A 24,913-nucleotide genomic window follows, 5' to 3' on the forward strand; every position below is an offset into this window, starting at 1 on the left:
GTGCGGGGCCCTGCTGGCCGGCGAAGCCGCCCTCTGGCTCTCTGAACGTCGCTGTTTGCTGTTGCCCTTGTTCTGAGGCATGAGAGCTGGGCTGTCCATGGCGGGCCTGGGTGTTGGGGACCTGCTCCTGCACGCGAGTGCGAGTGCTCTGGAGGCTAACACTGCCCCCTCCTTCCTGGCTCCCAGAGGAGAACGCTTCCGACCTCTGCTGCCTCGTCTCCTCCCTGGTGCAAGTGATGATGGACCCGCACTGCAGAACCAGGGCCGGCTTCCAGAGCCTCGTCCAGAAGGAGTGGGTCGTGGGCGGCCACTGCTTCCTGGATCGCTGCAACCACCTGCGGCAGAGCGACAAGGAGGAGGTGAGTGTCCGCGGGGCCCTCGTTCCCGTCAGGGCGGGGTGCTGTGTGCGGACGCGCACTGGGCCGCTCAGCGGGAATGCTGTGCGTGGCTCGCCGTGTGGTGTCTCGGAAGGCTTAAACAACATTGAAGCCCTTCCCAGAGGAAAGAGGTGTTAATGTTAGCGAGCGCTGAAGGGTGTACACTGAGGGTGCATAGGTATTTCATGGTGGGAGGAATACTGATGTGTAAGACTTAAATAAAAGTTGGCTCAGTGAGAGAGACTCCTATCATTCCTGCCAAGTTGGTTTTTGCAAAATGATGGATACTCAGGTGTAAGCTTCCTGTAGAAAACACGTGACACAGGATCCATTTTCCTTGCATGTAAACCTGTCCAGAGTAAAGCAGAGGGTGACGCTAGCGCCACCTGCTGCCAGGGCCCTGGTGGTGTGTCTGTGAGTGGCCCCGGCCTCTGCCCCTGGCCCTGTGCATTGCTCCAGTGCAGGGCAGTGCGGGAGCGTCAGCATTAGAGTTTGGTTCTCCTTGTCTCGCTGCTGCGGGACAGCCCGTGGCGGTATGATTAATGATTACGGAAGGAAAAATGGAAATGGGTCCTTTCTTGAACTGAATCGCCTGCAGAGCTGCCAGATGCTAGTAGCATGCCTCGTGGTTTTTCTCACTCCAGATAACAAGCATGTCTGTCTGCGTGCACCGTGTTCCCGGGGCCGGGCCTCTCACTGGGCCCGGAGTTCCTTCCTTTCAGGCCTGGGCTGGGTCTCACTGAGCCGAATGGAGATCACTGTCTTCATTCTTGGAGTGGAGTTTGCCTCTCTGGGAAATTAGTTTGAAAGCTTATGGGACTCAAATAATATGATGGGCAAGAGAGCTGAGACTGGGGGAAGAGTGTTCGTGTCTGAGAAGAGAGGACCGACAGGCACCGTGCCCAGTGGAGAAAAAGCCCCAGAGAATTCTGATCCGCTCACGCAGCCCTGGGCGCAGGCCCCGTGCTTTCTGACCCAGGTCCTGAGCGCACGCAAGGTCAGGTAGTCTGCATCTGGTTAATGGTCAGGAGCATAAAATGAGGTGTGAAATAAAAGTGCAATATAATGGTTTCTCAGCATCTCAACGTGGACGTATTCAAGTTTTAAAGGAAAACTGGGTGGTCTGTTTGTGATATAAAAGGCACAGCGCTGGGCTTGGATTCACATGTTGGATTCCACACTCACGTCTCCCGTGAGCTGAGCGGATCCACACGTACGTCTCCTGTGAGCTGAGCGGGTCCACACTCACGTCTCCCGTGAGCTGAGCGGTTCCACACTCACGTCTCCCGTGAGCTGTGTGGTTCCACACTCACGTCTCCCGTGAGCTGAGCGGGTCCACACTCACGTCTCCCGTGAGCTGTGTGGTTCCACACTCACGTCTCCTGTGAGCTGAGCGGGTCCACACGCACGTCTCCCGTGAGCTGAGTGGTTCCACACGCACGTCTCCCGTGAGCTGAGTGGGTCCACACGCACGTCTCCCGTGAGCTGTGTGGTTCCACACTCACGTCTCCCGTGAGCTGAGCGGTTCCACACTCACGTCTCCCGTGAGCTGTGTGGTTCCACACTCACGTCTCCCGTGAGCTGTGCGGTTCCACAATCACGTCTCCCGTGAGCTGTGTGGTTCCACACTCACGTCTCCCGTGAGCTGAGTGGTTCCACACTCACGTCTCCTGTGAGCTGAGCGGGTCCACACTCACGTCTCCCGTGAGCTGTGCGGTTCCACACTCACGTCTCCCGTGAGCTGTGCGGTTCCACACGCACGTCTCCCGTGAGCTGAGTGGTTCCACACTCACGTCTCCCGTGAGCTGTGAGAGACATGGGCCAGCCCCTGAGAGGGAGAGGCTGTCGATGGCCTGTCTTGCCCACCTGCGGCACAGGTGGCTCAGAATGAGCACGGGTGGGTGACGAGACCCTTGGACACTACTATCTGCTAATAGTGGGCTTGCCTCTCGGTTGCTAATAAAGGAGGCCGTCAGTTAAAAAAATATAATTATGAAAAATAGAAACTCTTTTTGCTGCCTCTACCTTCTCCCGTTCTCTCTCTTCTGGGTTCTCATTGTGGGGGTGGAGAAGGAGGATTATCAAAATTCAAAATAACTAAATACAGTTTTTTAAATAAAAGCTAAGACTAAGGAGAAGAATGGGATTCTTCCAGGGGAAGTAACGTTTCACTTGGTCAGGGTTCGGTCAGTCAGTGTTTCCGTCCTCAGAACGACTGCGGACGCTCCTCCGCTAACGCTGAGCGCCGTGAGGCTCCGCACAGGGCGGCTCCGCCTGCCACAGGGCGCACTGCGGGGTGAGCCCGTCGGGCCTGCGACTGAGCTGAGCGCCTCCCGCTCGCGTGGCACGGAGCCCTGTTGCCTGCAGACGGTGCTCAGAGCGGTTACTCCGCAGCCGTCGGGAGGGCTGCCCCTGCGCTTGGCCGGCCGGCTCTGGCCCTTCGTGCCGCTCAGTAACGCGTGTCTTGTGTTCACGTAGGTCCCCGTGTTCCTGCTTTTCTTGGACTGTGTCTGGCAGCTGGTGCACCAGCATCCCCCCGCGTTCGAGTTCACGGAGACGTACCTGACGGTCCTGTCCGACAGCCTGTACATCCCCATCTTCAGCACCTTCCTCTTCAACTCGCCTCATCAGAAGGAAACGAATGTGGTAAGAGTCCCTCCTAGGCGCCGTGGGAGGATCTGTCTCGCGAGGAGACTGCGGACTCACACGACAGTGCGAGCTGCGCGGAGTGCCTGCTGGGAGTTGGTGGCACCCCGGCACCTGGGCTGTCCCTGTGGTCCCCGAGGGGGCGCAGAGAGGAGCCGTCGCTCGCCTCGTCGCACAGGAGGACGGAGCGGGAGCACACGCTGCAGCTGGGAGTGAACCAAAGTAAACGCCGTCCTTCGTGACACGGCCAGACCGAGCCGTCTCCCACTCGCGCGATGTGGGGAGCCCCTGTGGGGAACGGAGACCGGGCAGCGCCAGGCAGCGAGGCTTGGGCCTCCCTAGTGTCCGAGCCGTGCCGCGGGGTGTAGCTCTGGCAGCCTTCTGCGGCCCGGGGTTCCCTCCAGCCCGCCCTCCAGGAGGGTTTTGCCAGATCCCACGGTGAAGTGGGCACAGCCCTGCCGCCCCAGCTTCGTGACCTCAGACAGGCACTTAGTCTTCTGAGCCTCCGTTTCCTCAAATGTAAAATTGCAAAAATAATGGACTTCACAGGTGGTTGTGGAAGTGCCAGGACAGTGACTGGCACGTGCCCTCTCCCCTCCCCCACCCACAGCCTAGAGCAGGAGCCTGGGAAGCGAGGCGCGTGGGTGCTGGTCCCGGCAGGAGCCTTCCCGCGCCCGCCGCCTGGGTCCGCGCCCCCCTGCCCCCCCCCCCCCCGCCCCGCCCCGCCTGCCCGGAGCGGCCTGACCTGTGCTTTTCGGCAGGGCGGGGAAGGCCGGGATGCGCCCAGCGCGCCTCTGCACCTGCTCACCGTGTGGGACTGGTCGGTACAGTTCGAACCCAGAGCCCAGACCTTGCTCCAAAACCCTCTGTACGTGGAGAAGCCCAAGCTGGACAAAGGCCCGCGGAAAGGAACGCATCTCAAAGTAAGGCCCCGGCCCGGCCCGGCCCCGCACCCCGGGCGTGTGTGGAGGGATGAAGGTTACGCTGGGGCTGGAACTGTCAGCAGAGCTGGGAACCGCTGGCTGGATCCCCTGTGGGGGGCGTGCGGGAGGCAGCCCTCAGTGATTCTCTCATCACTGCTGTTTCTCTCTCTCTCTCCCTCTCTCTTCCTCTCCGAAATCAATAAAAATATACTAAACAAATAAACAAACAAACCAGCCAACCAAATAAGGGTCAGGCCTTGCCATCACTGAGGTCCCTTACCCTCTGGCCTGGGGCAGGTTTGTGATCCTAACTCCCCTATCACCAGAAGTGTGCATGTCGCCACCAGGGGGCGCAGCACACAAGCAGGAGCTAATCTCTGGCCACGCCGTGCGGAGCTCAGGGAGTTGTGGGCTCACTGGCAGGAAAGAGGGTAGCGGTGAGGGGACAGCCACCCTGGGCTGAGGCCTGGGCCGGAGGCCCCTCCAGAGGGCCCAGCAGCAGCTGAGGTTGTTGGCAGCTGGCCCTGCTGTGAGTCCTGGCCTGGCTCACCTGGCCCCAGGCCTCTGGAGGACGGAGCCACCGCCCACACGGAGCAGCCAGGCTGCCGCCTTTGGGGGCGGGGAAGACGGGACGAGCAGGGACTGGGGATTAGCCTGACTGCCCTCCCCTTTGTGGGGTCTGTGGGCAGAAGTCCCGGCCGGGAGCCAGAGCCAGGCGATGCCATGTCACTAGCGTGTCCCCGAGAGAGCTGAGTTACTAACTGGTACAGTCAGACACGCCCCGTCTTCCCAGCGCTGTCTCAGCCCCCACCGCAGCACCTGCTGGGCGGCAGGGAGAAGGACTGGGAGGAAAACAGGTGAACGCGCTCACCTTTCCTCCTGCAGCTTGTCGGGAAGAGCATCTGGCCAGCCAGTCCTCACACGTCTTTGGCCCCCGGCTGGTCCAGAAGCATCTGGCTGACTTGAGCCTAAGCTCCCACCGGCGCCCGGAGACCACAGTTACTCCATTGAGGGCGGGCCCTCAGGTGGTCGGCGCTGCTTCCTCTCGGGGTCAGAGGAAGCGTTTGTTCCCCAGAGCTTCACCCGGCGTAGGGGGAACCTGCCCTTCCCAGGTGCCGAGTGCCCGTGGCGGCCTGTGACCGCGGGGCGGGGGCGGCTCCCCTCGGCGTCACAGCTGCCTTCGGCACGGCTCCGACGGGCCAGTGTCCCGCACATTGGCTCCGTGGAGTAGCCACGAAGCCGCCCTCTGAGAGCATTTCCGGGGATTGGCACGCACGTGGCAGTTGAGGGCTCGGGACTCGCTAGCCCAGGATGGCCCTTTCTGTGGCGGGAACAGCGGCCCCCGTGCGGTCGGGCTGACCAGAGACTGACTTGTGTTTTCTCCCACAGCACCAGCGACAGCTTTCTCTGCCGCTCACCCCGTCTAAGTCATCTCCCAAAAGAGGATTTTTCAGGGAAGAAACAGATCATTTAATTAAAAACCTTCTGGGCAAGAGAATTAGCAAACTGATTAATTATTCGGATGAGCTGCAAGACAGCTTTCGAGAGTTCTATGACAGCTGGCACAGCAAGCCCGCCGACTACCACGGCCTGCTGCTGCCGCACATCGAGGGGCCCGAGATCAGGGTCTGGGCCCAGCGCTACTTGCGCTGGATTCCGGAAGCCCAGATCCTGGGCGGGGGGCGCGGTGGCCATGACCAGCCGACTCTTGGGGATGATGGAGGAGGTGCGGAGCTTACAAGAGAAAGTCAGCGAGAGACACCTCCACCAGAGGGCCCTGCAGGCGGAGGCGCCGGCCGCGCCGCGGAGCTCGGCGCGCCTGTCCTCCCTGTTCCCCTTCGCCCTGCTGCAGCGGCACCCCTCCAAGCCCGTGCTGCCCACCAGCGGCTGGAAAGCCCTGGGAGACGAGGACGATCTGGCCCGGCGAGAAGATGAGTTTGTGGACCTCGGGGAGGTGTGACCTGGTCGGTGGCTGTGGGAGAGGAGGCGAGGACTGGGACCGGAGGCCGCTCGTGCACACGCTGATGTGGACTGTGTGACGCGGAAGCCACGCTGGGAGGAGGCCAGCTCCCGAGGGAAGCGGCCTCAGGAGAAGAGCCGGCTCTCTCTCGTGGTCCTGGGAGACGAGGCAGTTAAAACCGTCTCTAGCATCAGTCACTGCTCCCGACGCAGAAGTATCACCCGGACTCGGCCGCAGCCGCTTTACTGCTAAGAAGGGCCGTGGTCATATTCCTGGATCGGTTCTCTCTCCAGAGCCTCTCGGTGCCAAGATACCTGCCGGGCACCGGACACGGTCACTGCTCCCTAACGCGTCTCAGTCCGGAGCAGGCTCAGCTCCGTGGGATGTGCGTGCGACAGGGAGGGTTCGGGGGGAGGCACGGAGATGTATGGCATTCACTCAGCCCGCCCGCAGCGCTCCTTCCCGCATCGCTGGCCCCTGGAGGCGGAAGCCAGCCCTCCCGGTCACCATCCTGCGTGGCAGGCTGCCCCCTCCTGCAGGGACGGTCACTTTGTGCGGGGGTGCTGGGCCCGCCAACCACGCCACCATTTCCACGTGCTGGGGCCTTCAGTCTGCTGCTCCGTCCACCGCCCCGTCCCTCCGTGCTGCCGGCTGCGGGCGGTGGTCCCGGGCCCTCCGTGCTGCCGGCTGCGGGGTGTGTGGTCCCGGGTCCTCCGTGCTGCCGGCTGCGGGGTGTGTGGTCCCGGGTCCTCCATGCTGCCGGCTGCGGGGTGTGTGGTCCCGGGCCCTCCGTGCTGCCGGCTGCGGGGTGTGTGGTCCCGGGTCCTCCGTGCTGCCGGCTGCGGGGTGTGTGGTCCCGGGTCCTCCATGCTGCCGGCTGCGGGGTGTGTGGTCCCGGGCCCTCCATGCTGCCGGCTGCGGGGTGTGTGGTCCCGGGCCCTCCGTGCTGCCGGCTGCGGGCGGTGGTCCCGGGCCCTCCGTGCTGCCGGCTGCGGGCGGTGGTCCCGGGCCCCTCCGTGCTGCCGGCTGCGGGCGGTGGTCCCGGGCCCTCCGTGCTGCCGGCTGCGGGCGGTGGTCCCGGGCCCTCCGTGCTGCTGGCTGCGGGCGGTGGTCCCGGGCCCTCCGTGCTGCCGGCTGCGGGCGGTGGTCCCGGGCCCTCCGTGCTGCTAAGCTGGTGGTGACACTGGGGCTCTGTGGTCGCCCAGAGGCTTCCGTTCTGGAGGCGCAGCGTGTGCGGGGGTTGCTTGGCCTTTTCCCAGCCGCATGCCCAGGCCTCGGAGCGTCAGTGACCGGGAGCCTGCAGGTGGCTCCCCACGTTCTCTGTCCCCGACGGACGGGTGAGGGTCGCCTCTGGCCGTGGCTTTCCTAGGGAGGAGTTAAGCGTAAACATCAGAAGCGATGGCTGTCCGATGGTGCCTCAGCGATTTAAAAAGCCATAGAGAAACCGGACTGCGGGGTAGCCCTCTCGCCCCTGCTGTCCGACGGGCCTGTGCCTCACATGCCGGAAAGGACCAGCGTTTCATTCTCAGCGGAACCCCGTTCAGCCCACGAAAGGAAGGGGAGGAAAACGTCTAAGGTTCGGGCGTTTGCCTTCCAAGTACATTTGCTGTCCGGTGCAGACCCCGTTTAGTACATGTTTGGAAACACTTCCGTCTGTCCCGGGCAGCGAGAAGCGCGGAGTTTCTCGGGGTGCATGGAATCGTCTTCTGTCCGGACCAGAGACGGCCGGGTGCTCCCCACTTGTGTTGACCCGGGAGCCAGGCTGGTCTGTTAAGACGGCCGGGGCTGGGCGGAGGGCGGACTCCTGCACTGGGGCCAAGCATGTGCCCGGCCTCGGTCGCCTGAAGCTCCCCAGCGAGGTCGGCGCGGCTGGCAGGAGCTTGCGCCAGTGCACTCGCTCACCAGCCACCTGCCCACGCTCTGTGGGCCTTCACTAGCACTAACCGCCACTTCTCTGCCCCGGAGCCTCCCCATGCACGACGGAGCTGTTTCTGTTACCCTTATTATAGCCTGAGTATTTACACAGTGGCCTCTCCAGTCTTAGGATCTTAGCAATTTTCATTCCAGAAACGCCGGTGCGATGCTTTACACTTCACAAAGTATGGTTTAAAGGCACAAGGTCATGGCCCTTGTCATAGCAGTTGAATGTGCATTGAAATATTTTTCTATGACTTTAAAAAAATTACAGTAGAAAAATAAACTGTTATAACATGGAAGGTCATGACAATTTATGTATTTATATTTGAAATCAGATTTCTATAAACTTGTATTTGTGTACAGAATTCTCAGTGGGTTTATATATTGTGACGTTTTTATTCAAAATTGAAATGTGGGTTATGCTTAACAGTTAAAACTGAAATGAGACCATTTGCTTTGTTTAAGATGCTGCACTGTGCCCGATTGGAAATGTACAGTAACTTACCGCGTATAATACCCTGAGTTTGTTTATACCTCCAAGTTTTTACACTGAAGATAACTTAGCTGTAATTACATGTAAAACTTTTTTTTAAGGGAATAAGCTGTTGGGCTAAATCTGTATAAATGTGCGTTTTATTTTTTGAGCGTACAATGAAAGTTTACTTGTATCTCACTGCACCATGTCTGATTGCAGAAATTAAAGCACAATTTACCAGCAATACATGCTCAGTGTGGTTGATAAAACATGGAACAATTCCTTTCACACATTCTGCGTGTGTGTATGTGTGTGTGTGTGTTTGGTTGGAGGTGGTGGAAAATCAATAACCAAATATTTAAATTTCAAGTGGTGACAAAATACTACGACGAAAAGTAAGATCGGGAGGAGGCCTGTTGGAGCGGCTGAGGAGCAGTTTTAAATGCTGACGGGAAATGCCGGCCTCTGCTGGGGGCTGTTGGGGAGGAGGGTTGTGTGTCTGCTGGCAGGGCTCGGGGTGCAGGGACACCGTAAGGCAGAGGCCTCGGTCTTCCCTCCCGAGGGGGTCCCGGCAGGCGCTGGACGGAGGCCTGGCCCCTGTGTGGGGAGAAGGTCCATTTCTCCGGCCTGTCCCACCCGCAGCCCTTCCCCTCGTCAGGACCAGAGGACGTCCCCTCTCCTTGGGTCACAGAGCCGGACCCTGGGCCCCGGCTGCCGCCACGTCCCCGCGCGTTCGGTCTGTTACTTCATTAATTCCCGGAGGGGCTGGGACCTGCCCACGAGCGGCTCCTGTGCCGTTTCCCACGCGGGAGGACGGCTCCTGGGCTGGGGCCTGGCCGTGTCTCCTGAGTTTCTCGTTCCTTGGCTTCCAGGTGAAGGCGGGGAGGACGGAGGGGCGGGAAGAGGGGGCATTTCCCATGCGGGGGGTGGGGGGAGGACGGAGGGGCGGGGCCCCAGTGCCTTCCTGTGCCACTTCCTGTCCTGGACGGGCGGGCGGGCGGGCAGGGCGCCCTGGACTGCAGCTGCCTTCCAGGCCCCCACGGGGGCTGTGGTCCGCGTCGCTCAGCAGGAGGGGAGTCTCCGCTGTGCCGTGCCCCCCGGGCTCTGGAGCCTTTAGAAAGACAGCCCTGGCAGGACAGCCGGACAGAGCCCCCAGGACCGTCCCCTTCGCCGTGCAGGGACAGGGCCTAGTGACTGAGGCCTTCCACACACTCCTTCCGCAACCTAACCCCCCCCCCCACACACGCACACACACACACTCACATACACACCCCCCCACACCCATACACACACACACACACACACATACACACACACACATACACACCCCCCCACACCCATACACACACATACACATACACACATACACACATTCACACACATACACACATACACATACACACACTCACACATACACATACACACATACACACATACACACTCACACACACATACACACATACACATACACTCACACACACACTCACACACACATACACACACACACATACACACATACACACATACACACACATACACACATACATACACATACACTCACACACACATACACACATTCACACACACACAGTCACACACACACACTCACACACACACACACATACACACTCACACACACACACACACACTCACACACATTCACACACTCACACACACACACACACACACTCACACTCACACACACACACACACACACACTCTATGTATATATATCTCGTCCTTAAACTCTTAGGATGGGGTAGGAATGTGTCTCAGTGCTCAGCCCGGGTAACACCAAAGAACTGTGACTTGTCATTTCTACGTCGAGAGGCCGTTTGTTGGTGTGGTGGTTTTGTGTCTTTAAAGGCACAGGCATCTTGGCCTGTGTTGTGGTTCAGGGCCAGGTTCTTCCTTCTTCTTTCCTGCCGACCCTCCCGTTACCCTGCCTGCCGTTGGCAATGAGAGCAAGTGGAGTGTGTGTCACCTGGACGTCTCCAGTAGCTGTTGACCTTCTAAGGAAAACGTCCCAGTTTTGCTAGACAGCCGGGTTTTAAGCCCCGTTGTCCACAGCAAGTTATCGCTATGGACGATCCTTGCGCCTGCTGCAGAGAAAAAGTCGCCAGAGACCCTCAAACTGCAAACCAGAGACCATCAGGCTGTTCCTGCCTGCGCTCCACCGAGAGGTTCCAAGCGCGTCGGACACTCAGAAAGCCTCTGGGCTGGCTGCCTGCGGACTCGAAGCTGGGGTTCTAGTCTGCTCGTCACTAACCATTGGGGTCCTTTGCTCCCCTAGGGAGGCCTCTTAGTGCTGCCCGGCTGCTTGCATCACAGGCCTGGTTTGGAGAAGCACCTGCATCATCGCCACCTGATCAGATTAGGTCGGTCAGGTCCACCGATTGGACTGCATGGGTAGCTCAGCCAATTGGGTTAAGTTGATTAGATTAAGGAGATTTCGAGAATGAGGAGAGAAGCAAGAGACGAGAGGAAATTGAGAATGAGGATTGATCAGCCGATTAGCTCGGCTTGCTGGGGCTACCTCGGCTCCTCAGAGGACCCTTCATCAGGAAACCCCCGGCAGCAGCCCCTGTGGTTCCCTGGGAAGTTCCAGGCAGCTGCCAGCGACTCCCAGATGGGGGCGCCCTGGCATTGCTTCCTCTTCGCCTCTTCCTCAGGAGATTCCTGGGGTGGAAGGCTTCACACGCTTCTCCAGGGTTAGGGCTAGGGTTAGGGTTAGAGTCAGGGTTAGGGTTAGGGTCAGGGTTAGGGTTAGGGTTAGGGTTAGGGTTAGGGTTAGGGTTAGGGTTAGGGTCAGGGATAGGGTTAGGGTTAGGGTTAGGTTAGGGTTAGGGTTAGGGTTAGGGTTATGAATAGGGTTAGGGTTAGGGTTAGAGTTAGGTTAGGGTTAGGGTCAGGGTCAGAATCAGGTCAGGATCAGGGATAGGGTCAAGGCTAGGGTTAGGGTTATGAATAGGGTTAGGATTAGGGTTTGGGTTAGGTTAGGGTTATGGTTAGGTTAGGGTTAGGGTCAGGGTCAGAGTCAGGGTCAGGATCAGGGATAGGGTTAGGGATAGGGTTATGGTTATGGTTATGGTTAGGGTTATGAGTAGGGTTAGGGTTAGTGTTTGGGTTAGGTTAGGGTTAGGGTAAGGGTTATGTTAGTGTTAGGGTCAGGGTCAGAGTCAGTGTCAGGATCAGGGATAGGGTTAGGATTAGGATTAGGGGTAGGTTAGGGTTAGGGTCAGGGTCATAGTCAGGGGCAGGATCAGGGATAGGGTTAGTGATAGGGTTAGGGTTCGTGTTCGGGTTCGGGATAGGCTTAGGGTTAGGGTTAGGGATAGGGTTAGGGTTAGGGTTAGGGTTAGAGTTAGGGATAGGGTTAGGGTTAGGGTTAGGGTTAGGGTCAGGGATAGGGTTAGGGTCAGGGATAGGTTTAGGGTTCGGGTTCGGGATAGGGTTAGGGTTAGGGTTTACTGTCAACTACGGGAATGCCAAGGAACCACAGTACCGCCGTGGCTTTGGGGGGACTCCGTATCAATGTTGACATTTTTCAGAAGTTTACAGGCCTGCAACTAACCTTGAAGGATTCTCCAAATAAACAGGATTGTCCATGGTCTGTTTGGGCTGCATTTGGGGCTCCCTGAGGAAGTGGACACAGTCCATGAGTAAAGGGAGCCCGGTCGGAGTGTGTTGGGAAGGGTAGTGAGCGCCAAGGCAAGCGTTGGCATGCAAAACTGCAGGATCAGTTTTACCGTCCCTGCTCATTATGAGCGTGTCATGGAGGAGGGCCTGGGTCTACATGGGGCTCTGTCACTCAGAAATTATATAAATATGGGCAGATTACTTCATCTCTCTCTCTGCATCTCAGTGTCCTTAGCTTTTTTTTAATGTTTAGTATTAGTAGCCTTTTATTTATTTATTTATTTATTTATTTTTTAAAAATATATTTTATTGATTTTTTACGGAGAGGAAGGGAGAGGGATAAAGAGTTAGAAACATCGATGGGAGAGAAACATCAATCAGCTGCCTCCTGCACACCCTCTACTGGGATGTGCCCGCAACCAAGGTACATGCCCTTGACCGGAATCGAACCTGGGACCCTCAGTCCACAGGCCGATGCTCTATCCACTGAGCCAAACCGGTTTCGGCTATTTATTTTTATTTTATTTTTTTAAAATATATTCTATTGATTTTTTATATAGAGGAAGGGAGAGGGATAGAGAGTTAGAAACATAGATGAGAGAGAAACATCGATCAGCTGCCTCCTGTACACTCCCCACTGGGGATGTGCCCGCAACCAAGGTACATGCCCTTGACCGGAATCGAACCTGGGACCCTTCAGTCCACAGGCTGATGCTCTATCCACTGAGCCAAACCGGTTAGGGCTCAGTGTTCTTACCTTTAAAGTGGGGAAAATAACACCAAATTTATAAGCTGTCTTCTGGATTAAGCAGAATGCTGGGAGAGTGTCCGGCCCAAAGAATGTACTGCATCCAGAGGGAACCCTAAGATAAAGTATGGACTTTGGGTGGTGTGGCCATATAGGTCCGTTCTTAGAAGAAAATAGCACTGGGGGAGTGGTGCTGCTAATGGGGGAGGGTGTGCGTGTGTGAGAGTAAGTGGTTCATAGGCAACCTCTGTACCGCCCTCTAAATTTTATTGCAAACTTAAAACTGCTCTAAAAAATTAAGTTTATTTTAAAAGCACAAGCAAAAGAGAGAAAGAAAAGAAAAAAGAAGGAAGGAAGAAAAGAGATGTACAATAATTCAAATAAAAAAATACATTTCATAATGAATTTAATAGAGCAGAAGTTCAGACACACTTGAAAAATAATTTCAAGATATTCTTATTAAACATTCCCCAAAGAATAATTTGTGCTTGGCAAAAAAAAAAAAAAAAAAAAGAAAAAAGAGAGATTGTACATTACTTACTTGGCAATATCGTTGAAACATACAGTTTCCAGACATTCAAATCTCACCCTGTGAAATTCCCTTTAAAAATAACTGTCTGTAAAGTTACAGAAGTGGTCCAGCTGGTTTCAGAGGTGAATCAGACTGTCCAAAGTTAGAAGTTCATGTGCGATCTTTCGGGGAAGAGGGGAAATCTGATGAAACCAAGTACCGTCAGAGCGTTCATGGGATCCCAGGACACCTGAGCAGCCAGCCCTTCCCCAGCGCGTGTTCCATCCTCACGCCGGCCGCGTGTACTTAGGGCGCCTGCTCTCACCTCTGCAAAAGCCATTTCGTTTTCTCAGTTAAAATCCGTGTGTGTCCTCCATCAGGAAGCCCTGAAGAGAGACGTTTGTCTTTCAGTCCTCATTTGATTTCTTTCTTTTAAAAACTCTATTTTTTATTGATTTCAGAGAGGAAGGGAGAGGGAGATAGAAACATCAGTGATGAGAGAGAATCATTGATGGCTGCCTCCTGCACGCCCCCCACTGGGGATTGAGCCGGCAACCTGGGCATGTGCCCTTGACTGGAGTCGTACCCAGGACCCTTTGTCCGCGGGCCAATGCTCTATCTATTGAGCCACACCGGCCAGGGCCTCATTTGACTTCAGAGCTCCTGTCTGACCAGTTACCAAGTTCTAAAAATGTTTCTGGTGACAAGAAAAGTAGACTGGCAGTTATTTCTTACTTCCTGTCTTCAGCCTCAAGGCTGGAAGGGGAAAGGAAATTTTAAACGTAATGACCACAGTTCAGTCATTTGCTTATCGATGGAAGAAGGTGCCTCTGAATTTAAAAATAGCCCTCGCCTGGCGCCTGGTGATCAACATCTATTCCTGTCTCAGCTACTAACTCGCCCTGCGACATCAGCTAAGACACTTCCCCTCTGCTCCGTCGGATGGTGGGGGAGTGGGCGGCATTCTAAAATACCTTGTGATTCACTTCTCAGATGAGTCCCTCTCCTCCCATCCCCGCCGCAGCCCGTCCACACAGAGGCTCTGTCACTTTGTCGGTCTGCATTCCTGCCCACCCACTGCAGCTCCCGGCCCTACGCTCCACCTCTGACCTTCCTCCCAGACGTAACTTCCCCAAACGCCCTTTTCCTTGTTCTTGTCCTACCTAAAAGGGCTGGCGGGGGACTTCGGGAAGGCCGGAGTCCAGATCTTTTCAAGTCACCTGCCCCTGGCATTCCTCCCCAGGCCAGTCCCCTGCGGAATCAGCCTTTTGCTCGTCGGCCCCGCTCGCCCCTAACCCAGAACACGCCCTGGGCTCCTCCTGCCCCTGTGGCCGTGTCCTGTCCGTGGGCCTCTCTAACCGCACGCCCTCCTGCCCCTGTGGCCGTGTGGTGTCCGTGGGCCTCTCTAACCACACGCCCTCCTGCCCCTGTGGCCGTGTCGTGTCCGTGGGCCTCTCTAACCGCACGCCCTCCTGCCCCTGTGGCCGTGTCGTGTCCGTGGGCCTCTCTAACCGCACGCCCTCCTGGCCCTGTGGCCGTGTCGTGTCCGTGGGCCTCTCTAACCACACGCCCTCCCGATGCCTGCTCCCACTCATGCTTCACACCCTCAGAGAGTCTATGCGGGGACCCCACAGCAAGCACGGTCCCTGCGGCTGCCTCACTCACAGAGGAGACCCGAGTGTTCACCTCGGGCCGCCAGGCCTCGGGGAGACAGAGGCCGCCTTGCGGGCAGGGTCCCCCGCCCTGGCTCCCTCGGTCCTGCTGAAATGTTTCCAAAGAGCCAGGAGGGGTCCCAGCCCAGGCTGTGGGGGCCCCGCCCATCACTCACTGGCACCGGGCGTGCCCACAGCGGCTTGCTGCTGGCACCGGGGGTTCCCGGGAGGAGCAGCCCAAAGGCTCCGGAGAACTAGCCCAGGAGGAGCGCTCAACGAGCGCAGGATGCGTCTGTGGATAAACACCCCGCTTTCCTTGCCCCTCGGGTAGCACAGTTCTGAGAGCTCCCCACGGCCTCCCGGAGGCCTCAGGGGGCGTGAGTCCCAGGGCCCCATGGGTAACCTGCCCACCGTGTTCCCTGTGTACCCCTCTTTCTGCCCGGGCTTCCTTCTCCATGTGCCTGTCAGAGCGTTGGGAGTTCGACTTCTATATAAACTGCTCGCCCGGCCGGCACAGCTCAGGGGTTGAGCGTCGACCTATGAACCACGAGGTCCCGGGTTCGATTCCCGGTCAGGGCACATGCCTGGATTGTGGGCTCGATCCCCAATGGGGCATGCAAGAGGCAGCTAATTGATGATTCTCTCTTATCATTGGTGTTTCTCTCTCTCTGAAATCAATAAAAAATATAATAAAAAAATAAACTGCTCACACCCAAATACTTGTATTGGGGTCTGCTTCTGAGGAAAATGGATAGGTTTTCTATATATTTTGTTTGTTTATCTTTTTCCTTTAGCCTTGGTTTGATTTGCATACTTGAATCTCTTGAGAACATTATAATTTCATTTATCCTTGCAAATATGCTGATAAATATTTGTGCATTATGTTCTCTTACAAATTAAAAAGTTTCTAATGTAGGTTCTTTGTTTTCATTCCTAATACTGTACTATTTTTTACTTCATTCTCCAGGTTTTATTTACTACGCTTATAGGAATATCTAATTTATTTTTCTTTCCAATGAATTATCTTTTAGTTCTGTTGATCATTATTTCTGATTTTGGGTTATAATTGTTTTAGTTACTTTTGTGGTTTTTCTATTTTAATAATTTCTACTTTTACCTTTAGTAGTTCTTCCTCTACAGTCTCTCAGTTTGCTACATTTGTAACTTTTTGAGATAGTTGCCAAATTCATTTATTCTCAATTTGCCTTTTCTTTTAATTAATGGATATGAAATTATACATTTACATCCAAATATTGATTTAGGACCACCAGTTGGGACATAATGTGCCTTCTTGGTTTATTAGTTTTAAACATTATTAAATCTTCATTGTTATTTAGCAATATGTGTTATTTAGCAATGTGATATTTTATTTCCAAAATTGCTGTGTTTTTGTTTCTTTTTTATTGAATTTATTGGGGTGACACTGGTTAACAAAATTGTACACGCATCTGCCATCTTGACCTTGAAGTCTATCTAATTGATTCTTAAATAGAAAACGTGATTAATTGGCATTTCCATTCAATTTCTTGAATTGCAAATGCAATTCTTTCATTTGGGATCAATTTTCCTGAGCAATTGAGTGAATAGTCTCATCGCTCGCATGTGAAAGTCGCCCAAAAGATTTCTATAAAATGTGCTGATGATGACTGTGTTGTTTCACTGGGAATGCGTAGCTGCCCTCCACCCCACCTCGCCCCAGCGATACTACCAATGAGGTTCTGTGAGGGGCCTTGTCGGAGGCTTAGCCCTGTTAGCACTGGCACCGGGCGGATGCCCAGCCTGCATTCAGAAGGGAATGGTATCAATGTGCCTTTACAAAAGCACCTTTTATAGCCAAGCAGGAAGAAAAATCACTTACTCTCATAATTTGCTTTATGTATTGCTATCATCATTGTTAATTATAGTATCCAAATAAAGTGTTTATTTCTGAGGTCTGTTTAGTTTAAGTTTTCTCAATTAGTAAAATTTATTACCCTGTCTCAGTAAAATTTATTTCTTCCTATTAAAATTTTATAAACTTGATTGGATAAAGTATATGGATGGAGAGGATACCTAAGGATACCTAATGGTGGAGAGGCTATTTTCTTTGTCATTCTATTGAGATGTTAAAATTCAAGCTCTTTTTTCTTTCTATAATGAAAAAGGCTTAAGGAGTTCTAAATCTCCTTCAGCTAGACACAGCACCTTATATCGCTAACAATTTTGAATGTGTTTTGACAGATTTTCTTTCTTTGCCATCTAGATTATAATATAGGGTTTCATTTTACAGCACTTAAATATTATAGTCATTTTCAGGAAGAGAAAAAGTTACCATAACCTAGCCCCCTTTATACTGTCATGTATGAATCATCTAGAAAATTTTAGGAATCCATCCAACTGCATTTCTCATTTAAAAAAAATCCCATATCTGCATACTGTGCCAAGAATTCTAACTGTGTAGTTTAGAAAATTGAGATAACTAAGTAAAGCAAAACAAAAGAAATTAAATAAAGCAGGTTTTGCAATACCATCGAATAAAGCAACCTTTATTCAAATGCATTTTCTTACATAACATTTCCCAGAATTTTACATAATATACTATGAATAATATATAAAGTAAATCTTCACATATATGCCAAAAAATCTATATTCTATTGTCAAATGGTCTATATTCTATTGTCTAGACTAGAGAATCTGTTCTATGGAATCCTATTCTATAGAATCTATATTCTATTGTCAAATGGTCTATATTCCATTGTCTATAGAATCTGTTCTATAGAATGCTATTCTATAGAATCTATATTCTATTGTCTGGCTTCAAATGATAAGTAATATGTTTCCTTTTCTCATCAAGACTACAATTGTTATCCCAAATATAACTGAAGTTGATTTTTAAAGAGGTAAAATAAATAGTTTATTTATGGTTACAGTATATAGTTATTTAAACAGCATAGCTTGTGTTTATTGTATTTTCAACTCAGATTTACACACATTTAAAAATGTATTGTGTGATTCAGCGACTAGATCATTTGGGACAGAAAGGTCTGTTCTTTAGCATGTATTTCTTCTGACACTTGGTCTTGAAGTCAATCTAAATTTTCTATAGCAAAACAATGTTATTAATTGATATTACCACTAAGTCACCTGATGAAGGTATTATTGGTCTACATGTGTTTTCTAATTGTTTTTTAATTTTTAATATTTTGTCATGGCTTGATTATCTTAATTTATTCTCTTTTTAAAAAAATATATATTTTATTGATTTTTTACAGAGAGGAAGGGAGAGGGATAGAGTTAGAAGCATCGATGAGAAACATAGATCAGCCACCTCCTGCACACCCCCTACTGGGGTTGTGCTGTAACCGACGTACATGCCCTTGACGGGAATCGAACCCGTGACCCCTCAGTCCTCAGGCCAACGCTCTATCCACTGAGCCAAACTGGCCAGGGCTTAATTTATTCTCTTGAGAATATTGTTACGTTTTAGGTGTTCAAATTTAAATGGCAGGTACTTAGTCATTAAGTTCTTTTTAAATTTTCTAATATAGCTTTAGTTTATGTCCCTGTTATCATTTTCAGTGAAAATGGTTATCATTTGCAATGTGCAATAAAAAGAATTACTTTGGTTATATATTAGAATATATTCAGTCTCTTCCAATGGTGTCATTGACTCTTTTTGATCTTCAAATGCTCACAGTCTTTGTCATTTCCTATTACAAAGCGTATTCATTGAAATTACCTTCCTATTTATTGAATGCCTCCGGAGCCCCGATGAAAAGATGTGATGGTAGAGCAGTTTCACTTGTGGTACATCCAGAGTGTGGGTTTGCTCCCAGATGAGTATGAGTTCTGAATGCATTGCTGTTTTTTGCCAGTAATAATTTTTTCTAACAATGCATTCGTGATTGTTTGACAATATCATGGTGTTATTCCAAATGGGTTTCTCTTGACATCTGTGAGGACAAGGACACACGAGGCACCCTCGAAACAGAGCTTCATTGTCCTGTGGGTCATAGACTCCAAGTGAGACTGTGGTCAGGGCTGAAGAGGAAAACGCAAGCACACAGATTTACAGTCCTGAAAGTCTGGCCAGATCCACATTGTTTTGCTCGATGGAAAAATTACGCAACGAAAATGCCTAGAGGCTAAAGGAGGGAGAAAAGAGAAGAGGAAGAAGGGGAACACAGAAAGGGAACTGGTGATTCCACATAAAATCTTTAAATTGTATTACAGGATTTCTTTCAGCTGCTCGGGCTCTCTCTTAGAACGCATGTCATCGTAACTTCAACAAAGTGATAGCTTTGTAATTCACATGGGAAAGAATCATACTTCACCTATTCCAGGTTGTTTCCAACAGTAAGCACAAAGACTGTGGGCTCAGCCAGCATGGCTCAGTGGTTGAGCATCGACCTATGAACCAGGAGGTCAAGGTTCGATGACTCAGTGGTTGAGCGTCGACCTATGAACCAGGAGGTCAAGGTTCGATGACATGTCTGGGCACATGCTCAGGTTGTGGGCTCCATCTCCAGGGCGGGCTGTGCAGGAGGCAGCTGATCAATGGTTCTCTCTCATCATGGATGTTTTTCTCTCTCTCTCCCTCTCCCTTCCTCTCTCTGAAATCAATAAAATAGATTTTAAATAAATAAATAAATAAATAAAATAAAAAGAACAAAGCCTGTGGCAAATGTGGAAGCCATTATGCACCTCTGACTTTGACTTGGCTCTATCTTTTGTTGACGGAGAAGCTGCTGGCTGGCACTGTAAGCAAATACGTACCATACATGCTTGCATGCAAATGGGGTGCCTTTGAATTTGAAACAAAGAGTGATCCTGACATTGTGACAGACTCCTCATTTCATGCTTTTGTAACTACTCTCCAGTAAGCATTTGAAGCACTGCGCAATCTCAACGTATTATTAAACACTCAACATGCTTTAAAGCAGCTTGACATTCCCAGTGACTTAGACTTGAGCTGTAGGCCTGAGCACAGATTACTTGGACATCGAAGTCACCTGTGCTGTCTTCCCAAACAGTGTCTAGAGTGGTTGTTTGAAAATATAAATCTTCTTTACTTTCCAGCCTACATCCTCTAATGGCTTCCCAAGGCTAACTTCCCGAGCAAAACCGTAACAAAGCCCTCTCCACCAGCCTGCGACCATCTTCTAGTTCTTTCCAAGTTCCACAAGCCCAGGTCCTCGGCACCTTTGCGTTGCCTGCTTTTTGCTGAAACGTGCCCGCCCCCCTTCCAGCTAAGACCTCCAGCCTAGATGAACGCTCATCGAGGTCCCGGTGTTGGGTTTCGTACCATTTGTCACAGCTTGGCATTGAGTGAGGATGAATTAATAACCCCTGTTGTAGATTACACTTACCAATCTTACTCACCATGTTGTCCTCGCAACCTCGCAGTGAACATGGGATCGAGTAGGTGCTCAAGAAATAGTTTTGACTGAACCGAATAAATACACGCATGGCAGTTATAGCTTTCTTTATGCCGACGGAAAATATATTACAATCACCAGCAAACAGAACTCCCATCGCGTGTAATTTACACGGGTGAATCTGAGCCCCAGCATGTTCACAAGGAGCATCAGGTTAAATCTTCTGAAAACGGCGGGAGTGTGTGCTCTGTTCTCTCCACCACCCCTGGAATTTTTAAGTTAAATTAGGAAAAAAAAAAAAAAAAGCCACTGGGCTGCACCTACCTAAATTTCTCCAAATTAACCAACACTCTTTCTCTGTCTACTACTGCATCTATAGGAATTCTGCCGTTGCAAACAAACACATGTCTAAAATCCTCATCTGCTTTCTGGGAACTGCGTATGAAGTCACAGGTAACAAATGAAAATAAGGGCTCCACCCACTTTGAAAGCTTAATTTTAACACCAGTTCTTTATGAAAGTCTGCCTATAAAAAATAATCTATATACGTTACATACATCTTGTTATTAACCGCTGCCTTTTGCTTTGCCTTTCAGAGTGAATGTAGGCGTGGGAAACCTCTGTTCTCAGGGCCCTCGCAGGTCGCACTGGCAGCTGAGGAGGGGGTTAAGGCATCCGGGTTAAAGGCCGTGCTCCTGCACGTGCCAACACGTTCACCGTGGCAGGCGCTGTGGGACTCGGTGAGCCTGAGTGTGTCATTCAAAGAAACAGAACAACTGGCCCCATCTGTTTACCGAACGGGAAGGTTCTAGATACGTCCATGGCCACATTTAGAAACAACCTCAGGTTTGAGAAAGCTCTGGTTTGGGGAAGGAAGCTTGACCTTTCTCTCTCTCCATGGCAGGGGCCACCTGCCGTCTGATTATAACCACCTTCACCTTTAACAGCCGCTGCCCTGCCGACCAGCGGCCCCTCCCCGGCGAAAGGGAGAGCTGTGAGCCTCACGCGGGGGCTCCCACAGGAGCTCGCAGCCGGTGCCTTTAGCTCTGCCCTTGAACCCCAAATGCAACCAGACTCGTGTGCACCACGTCTCAGCGCGGCCCAGAGTCCCTGTACCGTGCCGGCTCCAGGTCCAGCAACGCCGGACCCAGCGTCTGCTCCAGCTCTGGGGACACTAACACCCTCAGCAGGTGAGCTGGGGCTGAGCACTCCCCAGGCCAAAGCCCGCGCAGAGCTGCTGTCCTTCTGATTGTTTTACTTCCTGGCGAGCAGGCTCAAAGTGCAGGTTGGTATATTTAATTTATATGTTTGTACCAAGAAGTTGGGTTTTATGACAATATAATACTAGGAACCTTAACCTCACATGTATTTTTCTAAATTTCTTTTAAAAATGTTTGGTTGGGGGGATTTGTAACCTAGAAATAGTTTATAACAGACATGAATTTACTGCAAGTTGTAGAATGCTGGCTCAATCTTTCTGAAGTTGTATTGTAATATTAGATATTAAGAAAACTTGAGAAGTAATAATATATTAAGACATTTCTTCACAAATATTGGCTGGTGCTACACTTGAAAATAAAGATATAGTAACAAAATACATGATCTGAAGAGTTTGCTAAACATTAAAAATACTACTTATGTAAAGAATAATGCACAGGAATGTAAATTTTATGCTACTTGCTTTAGTTAGTAATACAGTAGAGTAGGAAAACATTTACAAATATTAATATTTATAAGTCTAGAAATGAAAAAGTTTACTCAGTAGGCCAAGTTTCCACAAAAGCTTTTATTACTCATATTGAGAAAAAATGATAAACTTTCACAAATGTAATCACTTACGCTAGATCTACTTGACTACCTTCGTTCTGCTGGCAGAATAATTTTATTATTATGGTTCTTTTGTTTGCACATTATTGGTGAAGTATGGAATCAGCTAAAAATCACAGACAACTGGGACTTTTTTCCAGGATTGTAAAGCTTGGGTTTATGAGTCCCGTTAATCTCAATGCCAACAATCCACAACATGCCAGTGTCTTAGTGAGTCTTCCAGTTCAGTGTTCCTGTTTATACCCTAAACATCTGTCATGCTGCTGCATGGTCTTCCTTTTAAAGAGAATATTTTTTTTATTTTGTTAATTTTTTAAAGAGAAAGGGGGGCGGGGGAGGGAGAAAGAAACCTCCATTTGTTGTTCCACTTATTGATGCATCCATTGGTTGATTCTTGAATGTGCCCTGACCAGGGATGGGGCCTGTAGCCTTAGCATGTAGGGACACGCTCTAACCAACTGAGCTCCCGGCCAGGGCTCCTTGGTCTTAATGATCAGAAATGTTAACTGCCCTGAGCACCGGTGCTATTCGCCACTGAGGCACCTGAACTTGACTTCACCAAAGCCCAGTGGTTGGCAAACTCATTAGTCAACAGAGCTAACTATCAACAGTACAACGATTGAAATTTCTTTTGAGAGCCAATTTTTTTAAACTTAAACTTCTTCTAACGCCACTTCTTCAAAATAGACTCGCCCAGGCCGTGGTATTTTGTGGAAGAGCCACACTCAAGGGGCCAAAGAGCCGCATGTGGCTCGTGAGCCGCAGTTTGCCGACCCCGGCCATAGCCCAACTGCTAGTTGTATAGTATGTTTCAGTTCTTTGTTTTGCTGTACTAGGAAACACCAAAATGAATATTTTCCAGCAAATAACTCTTTAAATTAAAAAAAAAATCCTTACCCAAGGATATTTTTCCATTGCTTTTTAGAGAGAGTGGAAGAGAGAGGGAAAGACAGAGAGAAATATCGATGTGAGAGAGACACATCGATTGGTTGCCTCCTGCACGCACCCTGACCTGGGCCCAGGCCAGGGTGAGACTGCAATCGAGATACGTGCTCTTGACCTGAATCGAACCGGGACCTTCGGTCCACAGGCTGACGCTCTATGCACTGAGCCAAACCAGCTCGGGCCAGCAAAGAACTCTTTAGAGGATGTATTTAAGTTTGTAAGTAAATTTTTCCTTTTGAAATCAATTTTATTGAGCTATAATTGACATCTAATAAAAGGCACACATTTTAATTACACAGACCAATGAGTCTTGACAAATGCACGCTTCCACACAGTCACCAATACAAACACAGAACATGTTCATCTCCTGAGCAGGTTCCCTGGAGGGCCTTTGCCGTCAGTCCCACCTTGCTCCCGCCCCTCTGCCTGGCCCACGGCCACTGGTCCACTTTTCTTTTCTTTTTTTTAAAATATATTTTTTATTGATTTTTTACAGAGAGGAAGAGAGAGGGATAGAGAGTCAGAAACATCGATGAGAGAGAAACATCCATCAGCTGCCTCTGGCACACCCCCTACTGGGGATGTGCCCACAACCAAGGTACATGCCCTTGACTGGAATCGAACCTGGGACCCTTGAGTCCGCAGGCCGACGCTCTATCCACTGAGCCAAACCGGTTTCGGCCACTGGTCCACTTTTCATCACCATATGTTACTTTGGTTTGTTCCAGAATGAGCTATAAACTAATCCTGCAATATGGATTCTTATGTCCAGCTTTTTTGGCCCAGCATAGTATTTTTTACATTTATCCACATTGTCCATATCTGTAGTTTGCTCTTCATCACTAGGCAGTATTTCTTTTTTTAAAAAAATATTTTTTATTGATATTAGAGAGGAAGGGAGAGGGAGAGAAACATCAATGATGAGACTCATTGATCGGTTGCCTGTAGCACCCCGCCTACTGGCGATCAAGCCTGCAACCCAGGCACGTGTCCTTGACCGGAATCGAACACGGGGCCCTCCAGTCTGCAGGCCGGCACTCTATCCACTGAGCCCAACCGGCTAGGGCTGGGCAATATTTCACTGCATGAATTTGCTTAGCCGTTCGTGTGTTGAAGGGCATTTGGGTTATTTCCAGTTGTGGGAGGTTATGAGTAAAACTGTTATCAGCATTCTTACCAAGTCTCTGTGGACAGAGGTTTTCGTTTTCCTTCGGAGCGGAATTGCTGGCCATAGGGTAGACGCGTGACTCATTTTATTGGGAATTGCTCACCACTTTCCAAAGTGACTGTATCATTTCTGTTACCACCAGCAATGCGTGAGCGTCCCAGCAGCTCCACCTCCTTGTCCACGCTGTCACGCCGTCTAGTCTGGGGACCAGGGGACCACGCAGCTTCCGCCTGGGAGATGGCAGGATGTCTGAGCTCAGAGTGCAGTGAGAGGAGACTTCTAAACCGTGAGATCGCAAGGTAAGCTCTCGCTGTCCACCTCCAGGCCTGACCCGAGGCTCCATTACTCAGTGAAATACGTGGCTGGAGAAAGCATTTTTTTCAATGAGGCTTCCCCAGACTCAAAGCCCGCACCTCAGCCCACAGGTTCAACAAAGGCTGGCAGGGTTCTCTTAACTTCGAGCAAGAGGGTCCTGGTTCTGAGGTTTGCTCCTCCCCTGGCCTTGTCCCCAGGCTCAGCAATTGCACCCGGGAACAGTGTTCGTCTCTCTGGGAGTCTGTCTCTCGGGGTAGGTTTGTTCTTTTACATGGACTTGTACCTGACAAACAGAGTTGTCCCCAAATGATGGTTTTCAACAAAAGCGTGAATGTCCGGTGTATTGGGTAACTTATGAGTCAGGGGGAGTGAAAATCGGTCGTGGTCTTTTACATCCTAACCGTAAGCAGGACTCTTCCCCAAAAAATGGCTCAGTGGTTAAGCGTCGACCTA

The 24,913-nt window shown here is 51.1% G+C and overlaps 1 protein-coding gene across 1 annotated transcript in view; it reads left to right on the plus strand.

Moving 5' to 3' along the window:
* Positions 1-5,917, plus strand: part of MTMR12 (myotubularin related protein 12) — a 50,052-nt gene extending 44,135 nt beyond the window's left edge. The window contains 5 exon segments of the mRNA XM_079793595.1: positions 187-359; positions 2,856-3,023; positions 3,785-3,946; positions 5,336-5,632; positions 5,634-5,917. Coding sequence (XP_079649721.1) covers positions 187-359; positions 2,856-3,023; positions 3,785-3,946; positions 5,336-5,632; positions 5,634-5,906 — 1,073 coding nt within the window. The 3' untranslated portion in view covers positions 5,907-5,917.
* Positions 5,918-24,913: the final 18,996 nt, after the last annotated feature.

Source organism: Cnephaeus nilssonii, assembly GCF_951640355.1.
Source record: "Cnephaeus nilssonii genome assembly, chromosome: 2".
Taxonomy (NCBI): domain Eukaryota; kingdom Metazoa; phylum Chordata; class Mammalia; order Chiroptera; family Vespertilionidae; genus Cnephaeus; species Cnephaeus nilssonii.